The sequence below is a fragment of the Chiloscyllium plagiosum genome, chromosome 13, assembly GCF_004010195.1.
Source record: "Chiloscyllium plagiosum isolate BGI_BamShark_2017 chromosome 13, ASM401019v2, whole genome shotgun sequence".
NCBI classification, from domain to species: domain Eukaryota; kingdom Metazoa; phylum Chordata; class Chondrichthyes; order Orectolobiformes; family Hemiscylliidae; genus Chiloscyllium; species Chiloscyllium plagiosum.
In genome coordinates, this window is record NC_057722.1 from 57,502,822 (window position 1) to 57,529,104 (window position 26,283).

The following is a 26,283-nucleotide window of genomic DNA, read 5'->3' on the forward strand; positions in this document are numbered from 1 at the left end:
CATTAACTGAGCTATCAGTCTCTGTTTCCGAGTCTTGCTGAGATACATTTACCGCTGGCTAATCGTGCAGACTTTTTCAGAAGCTCACAGCTACTGCACCTAATATCATTTCAGCTATCTCCTTTAGAACCTTGGAATGTTGGTCTTCAGGTCTTGAGAGTGGTCAGTGGTCATTCTGTTGGAAAGTATTCCAGTCAGTGGTCAGTCTCTGGGACAGTATTTTAGTGAATGGACATTCTGTGAGAGTATTTCAGTCAGTAGTCACTCTGTGGAACGATAATTTGCTCAGTGATCACTCTGTAGGACAGTATTTCAATATGTGAGTCAATTGAACAGTATTTCAGTCAGTGGTCGCTCTGTAGAAAAGAATTTCAGTTGGTAGTCCTTCTGTGAAACAGTATTTCAGTCAATGGTCACTCTGCAGGACAGTATCCTAATCTGTGAGTTAGTTGAAAGGTACTTCAGTTAGTGGTCGCTCTGTAGAAAAGTATTTCAATTGGTAATCATTTTGTCAGACAGTATTTCAGTCACTGGGTCAGTTGAACAATATTTTGGTTAGTGGTCACTCTGTGGAAAAGTAGTCAATTTTATTGGGGGTTCAGATTATCTGGTTCCCTCACATTCCTGACTTAATGTTTTGTATTTGACTGTATTTAGCAATAAAGATCCTTAACAAAACTAAAGACAGTGGGAATCAAGGGAGAAACTGTTCACTGCTTGGTGTCATACCAGGCATACTGTCCATGGTTGTTGGAGGTTGGTCAGCTGAGCTGTGGTCATGTCCTCCGGGTCATGTCCTAGGCTCAACCATTTTTGTTGCTTCATCAATGACCTTCCCTCCTTTAGATGGTCAGAATTGGGAATGTCTGCTTATGACTGCACAATGTTCAGCATCATTCATGGTTTCTCAGATACTGAAGCAGACCACAACCAAATGCAGCAAGAGCAAGGCAATATCCCTGCTTGGGCTGAAAGGTAGTAAGTAATATTCATGTCACACAAATGCCAGCCAATGACAATCTGCAACAAGTAGGAATCCAACCATTGCTCCTTGACATTTTATGGCATGGCTATAACTAAACCCCCCAGAGTTTTCTCCTGAATTCATGATTAGATATATGGATACATTACATTTGTAGGTCCTACTTCTTGTCTCTCAACCAGAAGAAACACCCTAATGGACCGTTTCATCACTTCAACAGGCTAGGGTTGTTGAGAGGTATTTGAGATGTTGAGAAGCTAAATGGGCAGCACGGGGGCTCAGTGGTTAGCACTGCTGCCTCACAGAACCATGGACATAGGTTCAATTTCACTCTTGGACAACTGTCTGTGTGGAGTTTACACATTCTCCCCGTGTCTGCATGGGTTTCTGACACGTGCTCCCATAGTCCAAAGATGTGCAAGTTAGGTGAATTGGACATGCTAAATTGCCCATAGTGTTCAGGGATGTGTAGATTAGGTGCTTATCCATGGGAGATATAGGGTTACGGGGAAGGGGTGGTGGGATGCTCTTCGGAGGGTTGGTGTGGACTTGTTGGGCCAAATGGCCTGTTTCCACATTGTATGGATTCTATTAAAATGAGATAAAAAACACAGTTTGTGGTAATTGTCAGTCTCATAATAAAGTAGCCCCAAGAGAAATTTGGATGAAGAGAACGAGTTAAAATCTAACATAAAAGAAAACCCAAAGGTGATACAAAGAATAACTTCAAAATTTTCACTTCACTAAAGTATCATAAATGTAGTAGAGGTAGGACAGTGACAGACTTCAGGCCATTTCAATTACTTAAACAGACACAAGAGCGGTAAAGTTGAACATGGAAAAATGAAATGTGTAGGAAAAATGGAGAGTGAAATGATCTAGTTTTCGGTGGAGGGGGGAGGGTATACTTGAAAAGTGAGAACTCGGGTATACAGATTGATCTTTGTAGGTACCAGGACAGATGATTTAATAAAATATCTTACAGGATCCTTGGTTTTGATCACCCGAGACACACATGGAAACTAGGAATGGCAAAGGCCATTCAGCTTTTTGAGCTTGCTCTGCCATTCAACATGATCCTAGTTCAAGATAAAAAAAAACTGCAGATGCTGGAATTCAAGGTAGACAAGCAGGAGGCTGGAAGAACACAGCAAGCCAGTCAGCATCAGGAGTGTGGAAGTTGATGTTTTGGGAATAACCCTTCCTCAGAATTGGGAGTGGTTGCAGGGGGAGCTGCAGATAAAGGGGATGGCAGGGGCAGGGTGGTGAAGTAGGGATAGGTGAACACAGGTCGAGGGTTGGTCAATGGGAGGAATGAATCCGGTAGATGGCTGGGAGGAGTGGAAGGGAAGGGGAGGGACTGGGAAACGAGTCGGGAGTAGGGAAGGGAGGTTATTTGAAATTAGAGAACTTAATGTTGAGTCCTCCAGTCTGTAGGCTGCCCCGGTGGAAGATAAGGAGTTGTTCTTCCAATTCGTGGTTTGGTTCGTTATGCCAATGGAGGTGGCCAAGGATAGTCATGTCGGAAAGGGAGTGCGAAGGGAAATTGAAATGGGCGGTGACTGGGAGATCTGGTTGGCCCCTGGGGACCCGGCTGTAATGCCCGGCTAACTGTTCCCTCAGTTTACGTTTGGTCTCCCCAATGTAAACAGCTGAAATGTCATTTTTTCAATATAAAACCTTAAGTTATCTCTCAAGAATATGACTTAAAAGAAGTTCTGGGATTTACATATTAATGAAACCTACAACCCATTCTAAAAGATGAAAGATTTACAGCAATCTTGGTTTGTTCAATGTATCGTTTCAGTTGCATGACCCTGTGATCTTTTGCTATGAATTCTGTGTCTTATGATCCTGCTCCACAGCCACGTGGTGAAGGAGCAGTGCTCTGAAAGCTAGTTCTTCCAAATAAACCTGTTGTACTATAACCTGGTATTTTGTGTTTTTTACCTTTATTTTGCACCACACTTTATCCATCTAGCCAACTGAGCTAACACAGAGTCCAAAAGAAGGAAGTTATGCTTAGCTTTTAAAAATCACTGATTAGGCATTTCACTAAATTCAGGCACTTCAGGAAATTAGAGATGTTGCAGAGGAGATTTACTAGAATAGGATCAGGGTGTAACCCATGTTTTCCTCACAAGTAATGCCTTAATCAGCCTTGGGCACCTTTTCTGAACTGCTTTAAGTATAAATATAACCCTGCTTAAGTAAAGAGGCCAAAAGTCCATGTAAGATCTCATAAATTCCCTGTGCATTTGGAGTAAGATTTCCCTAATTTTATACTTAACATTTTTCCAATAGTTTCACTACCACAGATATCAAACTGACAGACTTGTAGTTTTCTAGCTTATTCCTATCACACTTCTTGAATAATACTACCACATTAACTACTCTGCAATCCGCTAGCACGCATCCTGTGATCAGATAGGACTTAAAAAGATTAATGTCAGAATCCCTGCAATGTCCTTTGCCTCCCAAACCAGCCTGAGATACACCTCATCTGGGCCTGGCGATTTATCTACTTTCAAACTTGGTAAATAAATTAATATCTCTGCTCTCAAAATACTAATTCATCCAAGTATATCACAGGCACTCTCTGATTTCTACATCTATGCTATCCTTCTCTATAGTAAATACAGATTCAAAGTATTTATCAAAAGCCTCAGTAATGTCTTTGGTTTACATGCAGATGGCCACCATGATCCCTAATGGGCCCTTTTCTCCCCTGTTTATTCTCTTGCTCCTAATATTCTTATAAACACTTTGGATTTTTCTTAATGTTAATGAGGTATTATGTCCTTTCTTCACTCTCCTAACTTTTTTTGAAGCAGTCCTCTTCACTTTCCACATTCCTCTACAACATCCGCTATTTTGTGACTTCAGGACTTGGGTTCATGTTTTGGGTATTTGGTATCTAGAGGTTCATGTTGCTTTGCTGCTGCACATTCTATGTTTATCAGCCAATGTCCAAATATTTTCAAATACATCCTACTCTTAACTCAAACCAGAATTGTCAAATCTCACAGAACATAAGCAGATCATTTAGGTTGCCAATCCTGTCATGGCTCTTCAACAGTGGTGTGGTGTGGGAGGGCATCAGTTAGCTCAGTTGGATGGACAGCTGGTTTGCGATGTGGAGTGATGCCAACAGTACATGTTCAATTTTCATGTTGACTGAGGTTACCAAAAAGTTCCCTCCTTTTCAATCTCTCCCTTTGCCTGGGATGTGGTGGTCTTTAGGTTAAACCATCACCAGATACCACTGGTGTCTTTGCAAAACTCTGTTGTCTTCCTCAAATACATACTCAAATATCTTTTGAGTGTTGCTATGTCATCTTATGTAACCATCCTTCTCATTCTAGATTTTAACAACCCTCTATGTTAAAAAACTTCTCCACATTTACTCTCCTTTTCCAATTATTTTCAGTTTATAACCTTTAGTTACCATTTGCTGCATCAAGATCCATCATCATTTTGAAGAGCTTCATTTCGCCTGTTCCAAAGGGGAACCATCCTAGTTTCTTATAATGTCTGCAACTGAACGTAGAGGCATTTCTTAGTTCAGTGGAGAAGGATTTAAACCATAGTGGGCAAAAAAAAAACTAAGCAGCGAGACAAGAGTAATTGGAAAGCAAAACTAGATAGCAAAGGAAATAAGGGCCATAGCAACAAATAGGACCATCGTACACAATAGATGTTAAAAGAAACCAAAACAAGTCTAAAGATACTGTCTGAATAATGAAACATTCACAATAAAGCAGATGAATTAACAGCATAATTACTTTTACAAAGACACGACTGCCTGGTATCCAAGGCTGAGAAATTAACTTCCAAGAGTATTTAATCTTTAGGAAGGACAGGCAAAAAGGAAAAGGAGATGGATGGTATTGTTAGTGCAAAAATACAGAAGGATATTGGTACAAGAAATCCAGATGTGAAATCAGTCTGAATGGACCTAAAATGCAACAAGGGGTGAAATGTAGAGTTGCCTGTAGCTCTCCAAACAGTAGTGGTGAGTTGTGGTATGGCATTAAACAGGAAGTTAGAGATGGATGCAACAGTAATCATGGGTGATTTTAATGTAAAAATAGACTGGGTACACCACATTGTCAATGATACTGTGACAAATTAATTCCTCGAGTTGTGTACAAAATTTCTTTTAGACCAGATCTTGACAAACAAATTTAGGTTCAGGCTATTCTAGATTTGATTTTGTGCAATATGAATGGGTTAATAAATAAATCTTGCTGTGAGAAGGAAAGATAACCATAACATGAGAGAATTCTTCTTAAGGTAGAATGTGAAGTGCTCTGATCAAAAGCAGGGCCCTAAATCTAAACAAAGGAAACTATGAAGACATGAGGAGTGAGTTGGCTGTGATAGGTTGAGTAATGTCATTAAAGGGCTTAACCATGGTTAATATTTAAGGAACAATGCATGCATTGCAGTAGTTATATACTCCTTTGGTAAAATAACACTATAGGCAAAATGGCCTAACCATAGTTACCGAAAGAAGTTAATAATCGTAATAGTTTCAAACTGGCGTCATTAAAAGTTGATACTACATCAGTCACTGAAAGCAAGCATGCAGCTGCAACAAACAGGGAAGGCAGGTGCTATATTGGCCTTTGTTGCAAGATGGTTTGAATACACGAGTAAGGATGTGTTACTGCAGCAAAACAGGGCCTTGATGAAACCACACCTGATGTATATTGTGCAGCGATCTCCTTAGCTCAGAAAATATGTCTTGTCAGAGAGGGAGTGCTGCAAAGTTTCATCAGACTGATTCCTGGAATGGCAATTTTGATTAGGTTCAGTGGGCCTATATTCAGTGGAATTTATTAAGAATGAGAGAAGATCTCAGTGAAACATATAAAATTCTGACAGGTGTGGACAGCGGGAGAAAGCCATTTGGTCCATGTTTCCTGAAATATCTTGTCTTCTGCAAGTCCAATGCCAGAATTGGACATAATATTATTGGTGGGTCTAACTAGGCATTTTCAGAGTTTCAGTAAGTTCAGTACCTCTACTTACAAAGACAAGTAACCATAACTTCACTTAACCACCTTGCCCTGTCACATTCAATATATTGTGAACTTCAATCATAAGGCAACTGGATCCAGTCCATAAAACTCACACATTGCCAAGACACACTCCATAGGAAAATCACACAGAGCCCAGTCAAAAATCCTTGTAAATCACAAAGCTCAGGCCCAGTCTATATATGTCACATACAGCCTAGATCCAGTCCCTGTAAATCACACAGTCCAAATCTAATCCATAAAGTTCATTCAGAGCCCAGCCAAAGTTCATATGAATCACTCTTAGCTCAGATCCAGCCCCTATCAATCCCAGAGAACTCAGAACCAGTCCGTTTTTATCATATCGAACCCAGATCCAGCCCCTTTAAATCAGACAGAACCCAGACCCAGTGTATATAGTTCACACAGAGCCATATCAAAGCAGATATAAATTACACAGAGCCCAAATGCAGTCCATATATATCACACAAAACACAAACCCAGTCCACATTAATGTAGCAGACTCCTTCTTTGGAAAAGAAATATTTGATATTTCTGAGGGTGCAGTTCATGTACATTCTGCATTAGTCTGAGGAATTGTTCATTTTGTCTGCCAGCCACCTTCCATACTTGGAAATCTTGGTGTAAACTCCATATACTCGTTTACTGCCACATTTCTCAGGCCCACCCCAAGATACCAGTCCTTGAGCAACCCAGCTCTGTGTGACTGAGTCATATGTAATGAACGCCCCTCCACTGTCACCTAAACATGTGTCCTTGCCACCTTCATAAAAACCAGCGCAGAACATATTATCTGTCACATTGTAGCTGTCAGAACGTGACTCATAGCTGCTTTTACACTCAGTCTGGAGCGTAACTGGAAGCTTCACATACTGTAAGATATTTGACAGTGTTGCATGGTCACCATCAGTGGCGTCATCCATGGTCAGGTTCGGGTTGGTAATGCCCCAGCCAGCCACTAATCCCAGAGTATTTGGCTGTGGTTCTTCCACCTCCTGAAGACTGGGGAGACATAATGGCATCACAAAGACATTCATAGTGACTTTGTCCTTCATCTTCACTAAAGCAATGTCATTATTGTAAGTTCTGGGATCAAATGCTTTGTGAAGAATGATTTTTTCAACAGTTCTCTTCACAGCAGCTTCCATCTGCCGAACATCATGCAGCCCCAGGTAGATAGTGACATATTCACTTGGAACAAAGGTGATGGTATCCCATCTCTGCGAGCGTAATACATGAGCTGCAGTCAATACCCAGGTGCTGGAGAGCAAAGCTCCACTGCCAAACCACTTGTCCTTTGGGACTCGGCTCATGTCCTCCACCACCATCAATAACTGCCAGGGGAAGAGTCCCGGGAGTGCAGTCCGCCCTCCAATAATCCGCTTGTTGAGTGGTGGCAGGGATCGAGCTGGCCTTCCACAGACTATCATTAACAAATAAAAAAAACACAACAGTAAATGCAGTTAAATAATCGTGCAAATAGGGGAGATAGAAGTTCATTTCTGTGAAATTGTCAGATGCATATTACAGTCCAGTGTTTTATGGTATGCAACAAAAATAACTTGCTTTCATGCATAAATTCTCAGCAAGCAAAGTGTTTAACCATGGCTAACAAAAAAAAGCTTGTATTATATCGAAGGAAGAGGCATATAAAATTGAGAAAGACAAGTGTTAAAGCTGACGATAGGGAGCATTTTGGATTGTTATGAACGATGACCAAGAGAAAGATAAAGAAAGCAAAAGTAGAATATGAGAGTAAATTAATGAATGATGTAAAAATGGACTGTAAAGGTATGTAAAAAGGAAGAATTAGCAAAAACAAATTCGAATATATTACAACCAGAATCAGGAGTTTATGATGGAAAATAAGGAAATGGCAAAAAAAACTAAAGTAACAATTTATATTTATCCTCATGGAGCAAAATATTAAAAACTTCCCAGAAATAATGGAGATTCTTGAGACTAGTATAAAATAGGAACTGTAAGATATTATAGTTAGCAAAGAAGTAATACAAGATAAGTTACTGGGAACCAATGAGAATAAATCTTCTGAACCTGATGATCTACATCCCAGAGTGTTAAAGAGGTGGCTGTGGAGATAATGGATGCATTGATGGTCATCTTACAAAATTTTGTACACTTTGTGTAAAGACCATGTCATTTTACTTTGTGTGTGTTTTCTAAAGAAAACTGTGGGCTGAAATAAGAAATAACTGTTTTAAAACTAATGCATGAGAGGATGGGTGCTGCTTTGTAAAGCAAGTAACCTGACATCCATGGCAAGCACTGTAAACAACAGAGAGAACAAGCAATAATTGAAGTTTGAGTTGCAGACTTGAGCACAGGGGTGTACAGATACAGCTTTCGCAGGCAACAAGAAGTTCAGTATTCTATAGACTAGTCCCAAGTTATTAATGACAGAGACCTTCTTGCTGACTGACTGACTGGTTCTCAGGTAACTGAACAGTTTGAAGCTTGGAATAAGTTGCAGAGAGAGAAATGTTCTGTTCGTCATCATCTTGCGAGTGGTCTCTCTGTTCTGTGCAGTTAAAACTTACCGTAAATGTGAAGAAAACCAGTTTACATTTCCTGCAACAGTTGTTGTAAGTAATAAATTTTAAATGAAGTCAGAGTGAATTGATCACTTTGTGCATTGGAAGCATTTGGAGAAAGACAAGTAAACTATGTGCTGGGGATCAGAACCTGGTAACAAAAATTACAGAATTGCCTTTCTAGTTTTTTTTTGCCCTGTCTGTAACCTATTTTGATATGTCCATAATCTACTTTGGTGTGGTTAATATTTTAATGACTACTTTTAAACTATTAAACTATAGTCTTATTACTTGTAATAAATAGTCATTCAAATTTTCGCAAAGTACAGAAATCTGGTCCATGCTTTCCATCAAACAAGGTTTGAACATCAGGTACATTGGGGAACTTCGACTATTTTAAAATAACTTCAACTTTTGTGATGACTCCAGGAATAGCAGGACTTGATTTCTAGTGCATTACCTGAGTATTTGGAATATAAACAGCAGATTAAATTGTGGTAAATGTAACTCCACCTACTTAAGAAAGGAGGAAGAGAGAAAATCAGGAACTACAAACCTGTTGACATAGCATCAGTTGAAGTGAATGTAGAATATGAAGCTAACAGGATACTTTGAAAATAATGGTAGGACTGGGCAGGGTCAACATGGATTTATGAAAGGGAAATCATTTTTGACAAACCTGATATAAATTTTTGAGGATGTAATTGAAGAATAAATAATGGAGAGCCAGTAGATTTTTTTATTGTTCATTTGTTCAGGTGATGTGGGTGTTATTTATTGGCTAGTTCAGGATTTATTGCCCAACTATAAACTATGGTCCTCAAGACAGTGTTCCCTCTAATTTTCTTACTGCCTCTTAGACCTCAGAGGCCCATGTATGACAGTGACTTGTATATCTGTAAATCAGTACCGTGATTGGCGTCAATACCAATCACCCTGTGCGGAGCATCAGAGCAGCTGTTGTGCATGCAGCCAAGCAGCTAAGAGGGAATGTTTCCTGGAGAGGTATGAAATATTACTTTGGCAGGAAGAACAGAGGAGCTGAATATTACTTAAATTGAGAAGGACTGCAGAATAATTCAGATAGGAGATTTTGGGGGTTCCATGTGCAGTCAACAGCAGTTAATAGGAAGTCATATGGATTATTGGTCTTTGTTTCAAAGGGAATAGAATATAAAAAAGAATGAAACCTTATTAAAACTACACAAGGCATTAGTTAAAATATACCTTGGATACTGTGAAAGGTTTTGGGCCCCTCATCTGAGAAAAGATATACTGACATTGAAGGCAGTGTAGAGAGAGTTCACTAGCTTGATCCAGATCTGGGGTGACTGTCTTATGATGAGAGGTTGAGAAGGTTGGACCTGTACCCACTGGATCTTTGAAGAATGAGAGATGACTTTATTGAGATATACAGGATTCTTAGGTGGCTTGATCAGGTAGCTGCGGAAAGTGTAATTCCCCTTATAGGAGAGTGTTTTGCAATATGAGGTGCTATTGTGGTTGGAAAGGCTTTAAATTAACCTGGCAAAGTTTGGGGACCAAGACAGAATATTAGAGCAGAATATCAGGTTCACACAACACTTACGAGATGCAATGGGCACCAGCAGTGAATACAGTAAGTAAATTGATGAAGTCAGAGTAAGGGAGAAAGGAATGAAGCCCAAAATCAGATTTCCACGTCCAAGTATATGAATGCATTAAATATTAGAAATATGATAGGCACAAATTGCCCAAGGGAAGTATGACCTGGTGATACTTGGCTCAAGGAAGGGCAAGACTGGCTGTTAAATATACCTGGGTGCAAGGTGTTCAGAAAAAAATAGAGAAGGAAAGAACTGATGGAGGATGGCAATATATTTTAGGGAGAACAATGCTGTGCTACAGGAAGAGGATGTTTCAGAGACTCCAAGGACAGCATCAATTTGGCCAGAGCTCAGGAACAAGCAACTGTTAGTCTCAGGATGCTTTTGAGGTCTGTAGACAGCCAATTTGTGGTAAGGATGTAACAAAGCTTATGTAATAATTGCAGACTATAGCACAGAAAAATGCCTTCAGCCTATTGAGTCTGCACCAGTCAAAAACAAGCATCTTACTATTCTCATCTCATTTTCTAGTACCTATCCCATATCCATGTATGCCTTGGCACTTCAACTTCTTAAGTGTTATAACATTTTCTGTCTCTAATACCCTTACAGGCTGTGAGTTCCAGATTCCCACACCCTCTGGTAAAACCACTTTTCCTCACATCTTTTTTAACCCTCCAATCTGAATTTCCTTTTTGTCCTCTCCAGTGCAATTACAACTCAGATAGTACAGGAGACAAGAGAGACTGTTCTCCTTGGTGAAAGGATTGAGAATCAGATGACATTGATTTACAGTAATTGGTGAAAGAAGCAATGGTGAAGAAGCTCTTTCTAACGCAGTGAATAGTTCAGGTCTGGAATGCACAGCCTAATACCTGGCAGAAGCAGGTTCAATTGGGACATACGAAAGGGAATTAGATGGTTATTTGAAAAGGGAGAAAGTGCACTGTTGCCAGGAGCAGGTGAGAGAATGTGACTGGGTGAGATGATCATTCTGAGAACCAGCACAGACGTGATGAACTGAGTGGCCTCTTTCTGCATATGTAACAATGTGGCATTAATAATTAGGTGCCAGGAAATGGAGTGCTGTTGGATTTCCAAAAGGCATTTGATGTCACATAAAAGCTCCTGGAATAGGGGATGATTGTCATGTCTAAAAGAAAATTAAAGTATTATACTTTCTTTTTGTTTTGAAAGATGACTTTACTGGTCTTTTAACAATGGCTGCTACAAATTACACAACGTACAAAATGATCAATTTCTAGAAGCATCGGTCATTGGTTTTCAGTGAGACATAGCTAGACTCATGATGTTTGTGGAATTTCTCACCTGTTACTGTATAGAAAGGCTGCAAAACTTCACAACAAAGTCGCTCAGAAGCCTGGTCATTGTGCCCACAAAAGCTGCTGAAAATGTCTAACCAGCTGCTGACATGATTTCAATAGATTTGAGCAGGGGAACTCCTTCATTAAAATAAACAGCTCACTAATGACCACCAACGTCTGTTCATGGCCAACTAATGTGATTGAACTCATTTAGAATTCTGGAGACTTCAAACACACATTCTGAACCTTTAAAGCAGTTTGATGCCACCAGCATCAAGAAAGCAGCAGATATCAGGCTAACAGCAAGACCTGTCTGAAGGTTAGAGCCTCAATTCCTGCTTCAGAGGGATTACGAATTCAGCTGAAAATTTAATTGATCCTCTGTCCAAGAACATTACCAGCAACTATTATCTCAACTTGTTACCTTCCCACAACTTTGAAGTAACACTACAGATTCCAACTCCATCATTTGGATTCTGATCTTTAATGATATTTAATGATATATTCTATGATATTTAGTTTTAACATTTCGCTGCATGATTTTGCTTTTACTGTAATATTCGTCTGTATGTGTGGCGTGCATGTAATTATATAAGACCACTCTGGAATCAGAAATAAATGATACTATAGGTTTAAATCAAAGACAGTCTGGCATTTACCTTTTTAAAATTGCTTTCATACCAACAGGAAACACACCTCATGCTTTTCAAAATGAAAGCCTTCTGTTTTGGAGTGAAAGTGATCCCTGGAATGGTTGGTCTAACATATGAGGAACGGCTGAGGATCCTGGGATTATATTCATTGGAATTTAGAAGATTAAGGAGAGATCTAATAGAAACTTACAAGATAATACATGGCTTGGAGAGGGTAGATGCTAGGAAATTGTTTATGTTAGTTGAGTAGACTAGGACCCGTGGACACAGCCTTAGAATTAGAGGGGGTAAATTCAGAACAGAAATGCGGAGACATTTCTTCAGCCAGAGAGTGGTGGGCCTGTGGAGTTCATTGCCACAGAGTGCAGTGGAGGCTGGGAAGCTAAATGTCTTCAAGGCAGAAATTGATAAATTCTTGATGTCACAAGGAATTAAGGGCTACGGGGAGAATGCGGGTAAGTGGAGTTGAAATGCCCATCAGCCATGATTGAATGGCAGAGTGGACTCGATGGGCTGAATAGCCTTACTTCCACTCCTATGTCTTATGGTCTTATGGTCTAAAATAAAGGGGCTGTGTGTTTGGCTCTGCTGTTTATAACAGTGAGAGGCTCAGCCTATCTGTCTATTTCTGCTGTCTGTAAAAGTGAGAAAGCAGTTCTTAGAATCTTTGAAATATAGAAAATAGGAGCATGACTAGGCCATTTGGCCTTTTGTGCCTGCTCCATCAATCAATATGATCTTGGCTGACCATCCAACTCAGCAGCGTTTCTGCTTTCTCCACATACCCTTTGATCTCTTTAGCTATAAGAACTACAGTATATCCAACACATTCTTGGAAACATTCAATGTTTTTGCCTGTGATAGTGATATGATCGTGTGATATACACACACACACACACACACACACACACACACACACACACACACACACACACACACACACAACACACCAACCTCCAAATCAACATCTAGCTCTTCAGTCTTACCTGGCTGACAGGTAGGGAGATCTGTGCCCAGCTCATCATTGACCCAAAACCCATTCTCCATACAGGTGTACGTAGCTGGTAAAGTACAATGATTCCATTTGTCAGTGAGAAGATAGAAAATGATGTGAAAACCGGATGTGCAGGAATACTGTTCTGATTTAAGTGGCAAGAAATCTCTAAAACACACCAGACAATTTATTCAATCATATTTTGTCATTATACCACTCAATCTATTTACACTCTGCTCTCACTTCCTGCATCCTTTATTATCCCACCCAATCTAATCCCACTCTATCTCACATTCTCTGCCTCTTATAAAATGCCATCCAATCTAACCGCATTGTCCTTGCATCTGTGTATGGTTTCAAATGTTACGCAATGTTATTCTACTCTTCCTTCACTTTCCGCACCCTTTAATAACCCGAGTCTAATTCTATTCTCCACTCACTCCCTGGACTCTTTAATATCACTTACAGGCTAATCTCACTCTTCCATCACTCTTCTCACACTTCAGTATCAGTCTAACACACTCTCACCTAATTCCCCACATCCCAACCAGTCTAATTCCATTTTCCATTTGCTCCCTGTATCCTTGAATATCTGCCACTCCCCCCTCCCCAAGTCCAATCCCACACAGCAAGATGAGTTATGTAAAGAACCCAGTGATGCAGACAGACAGAATTTGTTTCTGTTTGTAATATTCCCTGGTATAAAAGAGAACTCAGTTTGAATGCCTATGGGTTTGAGAGAGGTTGTCAATTATACAATCCTCTGCCTGCAGTGTGGGTTGATGTGTCCTACTTTTTCCAATAAGCGATCAATATTTTATTCATTTGAGTGAAAACTGATCCACTTACTGTTCAATTCTGTCTCCATCCGGTAATATAAGGCATGACATGAATATTCAATGTGACTCCCGAACAGTGTTAGATTGTCTGTGGTGTGGAAAGTAATGAATCCGTCCTCTAGTGCTCGGGGTGCCCCACAATCGATAACTGAAAATATAGAAGACTACATTCTTGACACTTACAAAAACTTAGAGAATGGCAATCTCTCCTCATAGCTAATACCTTCCAAATCAGGCAACACCCTTGTAAACTATTTCTGCCTCTCCAAAGTCTCCACATCCTTCTGGTAGTGTGGCAATATTCCAAATGTGGCTTAACTAAATTTGGGTATGGACTCCTTCACTATTCACAATTCCTCAGCATCTGAGGAATTGTGAATAGTGCTGAACTTTGTAGAAACATGAGTCAACATCCTCATTTGACCTTATGATGAAAGTAAGGTCATTGATGAAGCAACTGAAAATGGTTCAGATTTTGTGGAGGAACTTGTGCATTGATGTCCTGGTTGAACATGAAAGGGTAACTGATGCTATTTCATATCTGTACATCTCTGTTTCAAGATGTTTACAGTAATTCTGTATGATTTTATCTTACCCTTGCATGTAGGTATACTGCTACTCCATGTTCCAGATTTCTGGCATTCAATCTGATAAGCTTCCACCTCGTCACCACCCTGAAAACCATCAAACACGATGTTAAAAATGTCATCAGGAACAACTTATCAACACTACATTGTTTAATTCAATATTCTGGAGAATAGGCAGGCAGCATCTGTTTGTGAAAAGAAAGATCGAGTTGCATTTATACATCACGTTGTAAAATCTCCGGAAATCTAAATGCATTTTATGGCCAATGATGTAGTTATGCAGTATATTTACTGTTAAAACATTTGTGAATTGGCAGTCAATTTGCACTCAGCAAAATCTTACTAAGGCCAATGAAATAGTGACCACTTTATCTGTTATTCCTGTGATGATGATAATTGATGGATAAATATTAGCCAAGACACAGGAAAGAACTTTCATATTGTTGTTTGAAGTGATATTCTAGATTCTGTTGCATCCACATGTGGGAGCAGAAGGAGTCTTTACTTACATACATATAAATCAGGTATATGAGAAGGCTATTCATCCCCTTGAGTCTTCTCCGGCATTCAATAAAATCATGGCTGACGTGATTGTATCCTCAAATCCACATTCCTCCCGACCTGGTAACCTTTCACCCCCGGCTTAAAGAAAATCTATCGACGTCTGCTTTAAAAAGATTTAAGGACTCTAAATCCAACAACTTTTCAGGAAGGAAGTTTCAAAGATTCCCTACTCACTTGAGAAAATAAATTTCACTTAATTTCCATTTTAAATGGATTACCTTGATTGCTAAATAGTGACTCCAGTTCTAGGTTCTCTCATAAAGAAGAATCATTTTCTCCACATCTACCTTGTTACGACTATCAAAACTTTGTATGTTTCAATCCAGTCACCTTTTCCTCTTTTAAACTCCAGCAGATAAAAGACTTGCATCTCTATCCTTTCCACATTAGGCAACCTACCCATTGCAAGTATCAGTCTAGTCAACCTTCTCTGAACTCCCTGCAATGCTTTTACATTCTTCCTTAAATAGACAATAGGCAAAAGACAATAGACAATAATAGACAATAGACAATAGGTGCAGGAGTAGGCCATTCTGCCCTTCGAGCCAGCACCACCATTCATTATGACCATGGCTGATCATCCTCAATCAGTATCCTGTTCCTGCCTTATCCCCATAACCCTTGATTCCACTATCCTTAAGAGTTCTATCCAACTCTTTCTTAAAAGTATCCAGAGACTTGGCCTCCACAGCCTTCTGGGGCAGAGCATTCCATACACCTACCACTCTCTGGGTGAAGTAGTTTCTCCTCAACTCTGTTCTAAGTGGCCTACCCCTTATTTTTAAACTCTGTCCTCTGGTTCGGGACTCACCCATCAACAGAAACATGCTTCCTGCCTCCAGAGTGTCCAATCCTTTCATAATCTTATACGTCTCAATCAGATCCCCTCTCAGGCTTCTAAACTCAAGCGTATACAAGCCCAATCACTCCAATCTTTCAGCGTAAGATAGTCCCGCCATTCTGGGAATTGACCTCATGAACCGACGCTGCACTCCCTCAATAGCCAGAATGTCTTTCCTCAAATTTGGAGACCAAAACTGCGCACAATATTCCAGGTGCGATCTCACCAGGGCCCTGTACAGCTGCAGAAGGACCTCTTTGCTTCTATACTCAATTCCTCTTGTTATTAGCTTTCTTCACTGCCTGCTGTACCTGCATGCTTGCTTTCATTGACTGATGGACAAGAACACCTAGATCTCATTGTACTGCCCCTTTACCTAAATTGATTCCATTTAGGTAGTAATCTGCCTTCCTGTTCTTGCCACAAAAGTGGATAACCACACATTTATCCACATTAAACTGCATCTGCCATGCATCCGTCCACTCACCTAGCCTGTCCAGGACACCCTGTATTCTCCTAACATACTCCTCACATTTCACCCTGCTACCCAGCTTTGTGTCATCAGCAAGTTTGCTAATATTACTTTTAATACCTTCATCTAGATCATTGATGTACATTGTAAAAAGCCGCGGTCTCAGCACTGATCCCTGCAGCACACCACTGGTCACTGCCTGCCATTCTGAAAGGGAGCCGTTTATCACAACTCTTTGTTTCCTGTCAGCCAACCAATTTTCAATCCATGTCAGTATTTTGCCCCTAATACCATGTGCCCTCAGTTTGCTCACTAACCTCCTATGTGGGACTTTATCAAAGGCTTTCTGAAAGTCCAGGTATACTACATCCACTGGATCTCCCTTGTCCATCTTCAGAGTTACATCCTCAAAAATTAGTCAAGCAGGATTTCCCCTTCATAAATCCATGCTGACTCCGACCTATCCTGTTACTGCTATCCAGATTGTCGTAATTTCATCCTTTATAATTGACTCCAGCATTTTTCCCACCACTGAGGTCAGACTAACTAGTCTCTAATTCTCTGTTTTCTCTCTCCCTCCTTTCTTAAAAAGTGGGACAACATTAGCCACCCTCCAATCCGTAGGAACTGATCCTGAATCTATAGAAACTTTGGAAAATGATCACCAACGCATCCACGATTTCTAGAGCCACCTCCTTCAGTACACTGGGATGCAGACCATCAGGTCCCAGGGATTTATCAGCCTTCAGGACTATCAGTCTCTCCAACATCATTTCCTGCCTAATATAAATTCCTTTCAGTTCAGGTCCTTCAGCCACTATTACATCTGGGAGATTGCTCGTGTCTTCCCCAGTGAAGACAGATCTAAAGTACCAATTCAACTCTTCTGTCATTTCTTTGTTCCTGTAATAAATTCACTCGTTTCTGTCTTCAAGGGCGCAATTTTAGTCTTAACCATTTTTTTTCTTTACACATACCTAAAAAAGCCTTTACTATCTTCCTTTATATTTTTGGCCAGTTTACCTTCGTACCTTATTTTTTCTTTATGTATTTCCTTTTTAATTATCCTCTGTTGTTCTTTAAAAGCTTCCCAGTCCTCCGACAGCCCACTCATCTTTGCTATGTTATACTTTTTCCCTTTGTCTTTATTTGGTCCTTAACTTCCCTCGTCAGCCACGGCCACCCTTGCCTCCCCTTAGGATCTTTCTTCCTTTTTGGAATGAACTGATCCTGCATCTTCTGCATTATACCCAGAAATATCTGCCATTGTTGTTCCACTGCCATCCCTGCTAGGGTATTGCACCATTGAACTTTGGCCAGCTCCTCCCTCATAGCTCCATAGTTCCCCTTATTCAACTGAAATATTGTCACTTCCGATTCTACCCTCTCCCTTTCAAACTGCAGATTAAAGCTTATTGTATTGTGGTCACTACCTCCTAATGGCTCCTTTACTTCGAGGTCCCTGATTAAATCCGGTTTGTTGCACAACACCAGATCCAGAATTGCTTTCTCCCTGGTAGGCTCCAGCACAAGCTGTTCTAAGAATCCATCTCGGTGGCACTCCACAAACTCCCTTTCTTGGGGTCCAGTACCATCCTGATTCTCCCAGTCTACCTGCATGTTGAAATCCCCCATAACAACTGTAGTAATATCTTTGCAATAGGCCAATTTCAGCTCCTTATTCAACTTACACACTACATCCAGGCTACTGTTAGGTGGCCTGTAGATAACTCCCATTAGAATTTCTCAGCTCTAGCCATACTGACTCCACATCCCCTGACTCTAGGTCCCCCCGTGCAAGGGACTGAATATCATTCCTTACCAACAGGTCCACCCCACCCCCTCTGCCAGTCAGTCTGTCCTTACGATTGCACGTATAGCCTTGAATATTCATTTCCCAGGCCCTGTCCACTTGAAGCCATGTCTCAGTTATCCCCACTACATCGTAACTGCCAATTTCCAAATGACCCTCAAGCTCCTCCACCTTATAAAGTGACCAATATTGTGCTTAGTACTCCAGATGTGATTTCAGCAGTGTTCTGTTTCACTGAAGCGTAACTTCCCTAATTTTGTATTCAATTCTCTTCGCAAAAAATCATTACATTCTATTAGCTTTCCTAATTACTTTATTCTTCCTGCCAAAGTGGACACTATTACATTTTCCTATATTATATATTATTTGCCGCATCTTTGCCTACTCACTGAAAACAGTTTAGAAAAACATACTAATAAGTTCTTTCCACAACTTGCTTTCCTACCTTTCTTTGCGTCATCAGCAAATTTGGCAACCATTCCTTCCATTCCTTCACCCAAGTCATTTACAGAAATTGGAAACAGTTGAGATACCAGAACATTGCTCACTTTTGTTCCATGTCTTTGCCATCACTGTGTTTCATATTGTTAATTACCCAGTCTCACCCTCTAAGAAATGGAGAAAGTGCTTGAAACATTGAGTTTTTCAAGAGGGAATTATGTATAGTGTTTAGGGGTTAAAGGGATCAAGGGGTATGGGGAGAAAGCAGGAACAAGGTACTGATTTGGATTAATAGCCAGATTGAAGAGCAGATTGAAACGGCCAAATCTTCTACTTCTGCTCCTATTTTATATCTTTCTATGTTTAATTGTTCCTTTTTTTTTGGTTTATGAAATGTTCCCAACCCTCAGGCGAACCCCTAATCTGCATGGTAATGTCTGTCTTTTGTTTAGTTTAACACTCCTTGTCAGCTGTCTTTGTTGGTCAAGGATGTTTCATTCATCTTGTTGATACTTTCTCAATGGAATATATCTTTGCTGGCAATTGTGAAATATCTCCTGAAAGATCTGTCTCTGCTGATCTGCTCTTTTACCTTTTAATCAAGTCTCCCTGTCTACTTTAACTATATCTTTCTTCATAATTTTATTTATGTTTAAGACGCTGGTTTCACATCCAAATTTCTCATTCTCAAACTGAATGTGAAATTCCTCATGTTATTAATCACTCTTCCCCAATCTATAAGATCATCAATTAATCATATTTCATTACACCTTTCCAGATCTACAGTTGCCTATTCCATGGCTGGTTCCACAATGTATTATTTTAAGAAACTGTCTCGAATACACTTTCCTAAGCCATCCTCAAGTCTTCATTGAATAATTTGACTTGGTAACATTACAGTATTATTTCCACAAACTGTCATTATTTCTTATTGTATATACTGAAACAATGTAATTACTGTCAGGGGACCCATAGCCACTCCCTCCAATTACTTCTTTGTCTTGCTATTTCTTAGCTCCATTCAAACTTACTTTACATCTCGACCTCCAGAATCAAGATCATTTTTCATGATCGTTCAGATCTCATCTAGTATTAAAAGAAGCGTACTATTTGTTTCTCTCAACCTGTAGTTATCATTACCCACGTACAGTTGGCCATTCCTTTAATTTTCAACCTACCTTTTTTGTGCTGCCTCCATTCTTTGTACAGTTTACATATAGTGCAATGTTCCCTCTACTCTGCCCCCCCCAATGCTCCCAAGACGGGTACAGCAAGGGTAAAATACAGAGTAGTGTTTCCTCTACACTGTCCTTATCAAACACTCCCAGAACCGATACAGCTTGGGATTAGATACAGAGTGAAGCTCCCTTTGATTCATCTGTCTCCATCAAACACAAAGTCAAAGTCAAAGAGGTGTACAGCGTAGAGAAAAGCCCTCAGGTCTATCATGTCTGCTTGGTCAAAAACAAGCACCTAGTTATTCGAATCTCTTTTACCAGCACTTGACCCATGGCCTTGTCTACTTTGGCATCACACGTGCACATCTAAATACTTCTAAAATGTTAGGATGGTTTCTGCCTGTACTACCCTCAGATGCAGGGAGATCCACATCCCATCAAACACTCCCAAGAGAGTTACAGCACAGGGTTAGATTGAAATAAACCTTCCATCAAACTCTCACAATAGGATTAGTACAGGATTTAATACAGAGTAAAGCTCCTTTTTCTGCCTATCGACCTTCTAAAATTACACCATTTTCATCAGTTAAAAATCACACAACACCAGGTTATAGTCCAACAGGTTTATTTGGAAGCACTAGCTTTTGATATGCTGCTTCTTCATCAGGTGATTGTGGAGCAGAATCAGAAGACAGAATTTATAGCAATAGGATTGCAGTGTTACGGAGTGTAATATTAAACAAATTTAGCTTAAGTCTTTCATCTTTTAGAATGATCATGTTAGTTTCCGGTCCTTCATATGAAAATCCCAGAAAGGTTTTAAAGTTACATTCTCAAGATAGCATTAACAATAGGTGCTGCCTCAGCTCTGATAATGCATTGAAGGTGTGAGGTTAAAGCCTGTCTGTGTCCCAATTGTTAGGTCAGACTGATTCTATTTCTAAAGTGGTATTTACAGAAGTTTACATGGATTTATACAGTTTTTGAGCAAAATAAAATATAGTTCTGCAAGTACAAATTCACCCCACAAGTTTAAATGTGTGTACCTGCAGGGGAGATCAAGTGGGTGTGTGAGTGTTTGTGAGAGAGTATGTGTATTTGTATGCGTGTGAGTGTAATGGGGTATAAGTGTATGAGAGGGTGCGTGTGTGGCTGTGAATGTGGGGGGAGTACATGTGAGCGGATGCGAGAAGTATGACAGAGGGTCTGTGTGAGTGGGTGGGTTTTTAGGTATGTCTGTGTATGTACGCATGTGTGTGTGCACGTGTGTGCATGTGCGCTGTGTACGTGTCTGTGTGAGAGAGTGTATAGTGCAGTGGGGACACATTTAGTGTGACATGAACCCAAATTCCCATTTGAGGCCATCCCATGGGTACCGAACTTGGATATCAGCCTCTGGCCATTTTGTGTTGTTGCCTGTCCCGAAGTCCACCTTGGAGGATGGTCACCTGAAGGTCCAAGGTCGAATGTGCTGGACTGCTGAAGTTTTCCCTGACTAGGAGGGAACACACTTGGCTGGTGATTGTTGTGCGGTGTCCATTCATCCGTTGCTGTAGCTTCTGCTCGGTCTCGCCAATGTACCATGCCTCAGGGCATCCTTGCCTGCAACATATGAGATAGACAGCGCTGGCCGAGTCACACGTGTACCTGCTGCATACATGGTGGGTGGTGTCCCCATGTGTAATGGTAGTATCCATGTCGACACTCTGACACGTCTTGCAGTGTATGTCGGTCAGCGTTGTCTATCTCATATGCTGCAGGCAATGATGCCCGAAACATGGTACATACACATACACACACTCTCTCACAGACACTCATCTCCCCCACACACACACACACACTCACATGCGCACATTCACTTGGTCTCCCCTGCACGCACACATGTATAAGATTGTGGGGTGAATTTGTACTTGCAGAATTACATTTTATTTTGCTCAAAAACTGCATAACCCCATGTAAACTTCTGTAAATCCCACTTTAGAAACAGAATCAGTCTGACCTAACATTGGGACATGGACAGACTTTAACCTCACACCTTCAATGCATTGAGCTGGGATGGCACCTATTGTTAATGCTATCTTGGGGATGTAACTTTAAAAAGTTCTGGGATTTTCACATGAAGGACCTGAAACTAACATGATCATTCTAAAAGATGAAAGGCTTAAGCTAAATTTGTTTAATATTACATTCCATGACACTGCAATCCTGTTGCTATAAATTCTGTGTCTTCTGATTCTGCTCCACAACCACCTGATGAAGAAGCAGCACAACAAAAGCTCGTGCTTCCAAATAAATCTGTTGGACTATAACCTGGTGTTGTGTGATTTTTAACTTTGTCCACCCCAGTCCAACACGGACTCCTCCACATCATGACCATTTTGTTCATTTGGCAGCAGAGAAGGAAATGTCTTTTGTTAGTGTTAACTAGCTTCTCAGCCAATTCTACAGCCGTTTATGCATGTAAATTTGCTTTCCAAGATTAATGTTACTACAGTATTTCTGTCTTCGCTTTGGCATTAGCTTTATTGCTGTAGTCACTGATATCTGGAGAACTCTGATAGCCAAGTTCGGTACCCAATCAATCTTGCAGATCATTGTATACCTTTGGATTTCACTGAGTTTCTGTGTCTATACACTTCAGTATCATAGTCGTGATGCTGTTAGAACTGACTGGGACAAGACTGTGTCAACAACAGAGTGAGAAGGCATTTTAAAATTCACAAGAGCTCAGTGTCATAATGTCACAACACAAGATTCTGGTTGTTGTCAGATGGCGCTCTCTCCTAGCTATCTCGCACATTGTCTTCCTTAAGACAAATGATTGATCGTTTGTAAAGAGTACAGAAAATATTTTAAAATAGTGTCAGGGATGAGGGATTTCTGATTTTAGGAGAAACAAGTGAAATTGGTGCTCTCCTCCATGGATAGAGAAGACCCAGAGGACATTTGATTGTGATATTCAAACTGATGACAATTTGAAACAGACTAAATAAAAACTGTAGACAATAGAAAGAGATTCAGGAATCAAAGACGCAGATTTAAAAGAATTATCAAATAACCATACACAATGTCTGGAGAACATATTAATTTCTGTAGTGACTGGTTATGATTTGGAATGCATAGCCTGAGTTGGAAAATAAAGATTCAAAGATGGACTTTAAAAGAGAGTTAGATAAACAGCAGAAGTGTATTCTGAACAATGTGATGTAGGCTGATTGGATTCTCTTTTTTACAAAGGACTTCACATTTGATGGGAAGAATAGTCTCTGTGCTGTACATTTCTATGGCTTGAAGTTGTAAGACATGAAACAAGAAAGTGCAAAAATGCAATCTGTTCACTCATTCTCAGAGATTTGGATTTTAGGAAGTTGTTGGTTGTGTCAGATGAATCTCTGAAAGGCTGGGGTTCAAAATGGTATAAAGTTTCACTGTTGTCTGTTAGTTATTGCCTTACAATGTGTGACACAGATTCCCTTGAAATTAATCACCAATTCATTTCCATATGAGGGGCATGTGTGACAGAATGCTCCAAAAATGTATTACTCGACACTGACCCTAGCTATCAATTTTAAAGTGAGATGGAAGGAGACAATAAGGGAATAAACCTCTAAACCTGCTGGACAGCCAGGCCAGTTTCAGTGTTACCAAACACATTTCATCAGGGCTGATTTTAAAGTTAAGATTAGTTTAAAATTTGAAGACTGCAAGAATAAGACAACAAAACTACCAACTGATGAGAATAATGATGCCAAATTGATTTCAAAACAACCAAAACTTCTATGTAAAGTACCTTGACAAATTTAAATCCAGTGTTACATCTGATCTGGACCTGATCTTTGAATGAATATTGCTCCTGGACAGGTTCAATTGTACCATTGGCAGGAGGATGTACAATAGGACATGGAGTGCCTACAAAAACACAAAGAGATATTTATGTACAATCAAGGACATTTTCCTCATTTCCCAGCCATATTGAGAATCATCCTCAACTGTCACAGAGTAAGAGTCTTTCACATAAGAACATAAGAAATGTAAATAGGAGTAGACCATTCAGTTCATTGTGTTTGTTCGTTAAATCTATATGATCATTGCTGATCTTGGTCTTCAACTCCCCTTTCTCACCTCCTCCCCATATCCCCAATGTCCTAAGAGACAAAAGTCTATCTCAGCTTTAAATATTTGCAATGACAGAGCATCCCCAGCCTCAGCGGTGGAGAAATCCAAAGATTCACAATCTTTTGTATGAAAGGGTTATCCTCATCTCGGTCCTAAATGATCGGCCCCTTATCTTGAGACTAAGTCCCTGTATTCTACATTCCCCAATCTGTGGAAACAACTTTTCAACTTCCTGGTGAATCTCTTCTCCGTCCTCTCCAGTGTAATCATGTCCTTCCTATAGTGTGGCAACCAGAAATGCACACTACTCCATTGCGACCCACCTAATGTTATATAAAGTTTCATAATAACTTCCAAGCTTCTTGACTATTCAAGGCAAGTATCCCATATACCTTCGTAACCACCTTATCTAGCTGTCCTATTGCTTTCAGTGATCTATGGATAGGCACAGTAAGACCTCTCTGATTGTCTGAACTTCCAAGGGTTATACTATTCAATGTGCATTCCCTTTTTAGTCCTCCCAAAATGCATATCTCTTCACAACTTTCAGGATTAAATTCCATTTGTCATTGTTTAGCCATCTGACCAGTCCATCTATATTAACCTGTAGGCTAAGGCTTTCCTCCTTTTTATTTATCACCATCACCAATTTTCATGTCATCTGTGAACTTACTGATCATACTTCCTACATTCATGTCTAGATCGTTAATGTAGGCAATAAACAGCAAGAGACACAGCACCAAAGCCAGCAGTAAGTCACTGGACATAGACATCCAGTCAAAAAGCATCCTTCAACCATCATCATCTGCATCCTGTCACTAAGCCAATTTTGGATCTAATTTATCAAACTGCCCTGGATCTTATGGGTGCATAACTTCTGAACCAGTTTCCCTGTGTAACTTTGTCTAAAGCTTTCATGAAGTCCATGCAGTTGCACTACCCTCATCTAAACAGCTGATCACCTCTTCAAACATATTTGGTAGACATGTTTTTCCCCTTCCAAAGCTATGCTGACTAACTTTGATTCGTCCTTTGCCTCTTCAAGTGAAGATAATTCTGTTCCTCAAAACCTTTTGCCAATAGTTTCCTTACCAGAGGTGTTAGACTAATGGGCCTATGGTTCCCTGATTTATCCCTACTTCCAAAACGCTAAAACCACTAAAACTTCCTCCCTCTCAATATGTATTTTATTTTAAGATGTTTTTTATCTAAATCTGTATTTATCTAAAATTTATCTAAATGCTGAGCAATTGCAGAGCTCTGAGATGCAGAGGATGTCCTGGTGCATGAATCACGAAAGGTCAGTATATAGTTACAGCGAATAATTAGGAAAGATAATAATAATGATAGAATAATAGAAACATACAGCATGGAAACAGACCCTTAAATCCAAATCGTCCATGCTGACCATAAATCGGAAATAAATCTAATCCCATCTGCCAGCATTTCAAATGTAATCATTTATAGTGAGAGGAAGATGGTATCAGCAATAACATTAGCAAATTTGCTGATGATACAAAGCTGGGAGGCAGGGTGAAAAGTGATGAGGATGTTAGGAGATTACAGGGTGACCTGGACAAGTTAGGTGAGTGGGCAGATGCATGGCAGATGCAGTTTAATGTGGATAAATGTATGGTTATCCACTTTGGTAGCAAGAACAGGAAGGCAGACTACTGCCTCAATGGAATCAATTTATGTAAAGGGACAGTACAGAGAGATCTGGGTGTTCTTGTACACCAGTCAATGAAGGCAAGCATGCAGGTACAGCAGGTAGTGAAGAAGGCTAATAGCATGCTGGCCTTCATAACAAGAGGAATTGAGTATAGAAGCAAAGAGCTGCTTCTGCAGCTGTACAGGGCCCTGGTGAGACCACACCTGGAGTACTGTGTGCAGGTCTGGTCTCCAAATTTGAGAAAAGACATTCTGGCTATTGAGGGAATGCAGCGTAGGTACACGAGGTCAATTCCTAGAATGGCGGAATTACCTTACACTGAAAGACTGAAGAGACGTATAAGATTATGAAATGATTGGACACTCTGGCAGCAGGAAACATATTTCCACTGATGGGTGAGTGCCGAACCAGAAGACACAGCTTAAAAATACAGGGTAGACCATTTAGGACAGAGATGAGGAGAAACGTCTTCACCCAGAGAGTGGTGGCTGTGTGGAATGCTCTGCCACAGGGGGGCAGTGGAGGCCCACTCTCTGGATTCATTTAAGAAAGAGTTGGATAGAGCTCTCAAAGATAGTGGAATCAAGGGTTATGGAGATAAGGCAGGAACAGGATACTAATTA

The 26,283-nt window shown here is 40.2% G+C and overlaps 1 protein-coding gene across 2 annotated transcripts in view; it reads right to left on the bottom strand.

Annotated features, from left to right (window-relative positions):
- The window catches only part of masp1 (MBL associated serine protease 1), a 133,359-nt gene that overhangs the window by 36,618 nt on the left and 70,458 nt on the right, over positions 1 to 26,283 (bottom strand). Inside the window, exons 7-11 of one of the 2 annotated variants that reach the window (XM_043702532.1) lie at positions 23,663 to 23,781; positions 14,572 to 14,650; positions 13,987 to 14,124; positions 13,130 to 13,204; positions 2,850 to 7,450 (exon numbers count right to left, since the gene is read on the bottom strand). In XM_043702532.1, coding sequence (XP_043558467.1) covers positions 6,591 to 7,450; positions 13,130 to 13,204; positions 13,987 to 14,124; positions 14,572 to 14,650; positions 23,663 to 23,781 — 1,271 coding nt within the window. In that variant the 3' untranslated portion in view covers positions 2,850 to 6,590. Of the gene's footprint in view, positions 1 to 2,849; positions 7,451 to 13,129; positions 13,205 to 13,986; positions 14,125 to 14,571; positions 14,651 to 23,662; positions 23,782 to 26,283 lie in introns of those variants that run through there. The other variant, XM_043702533.1, reaches the window with a different exon arrangement.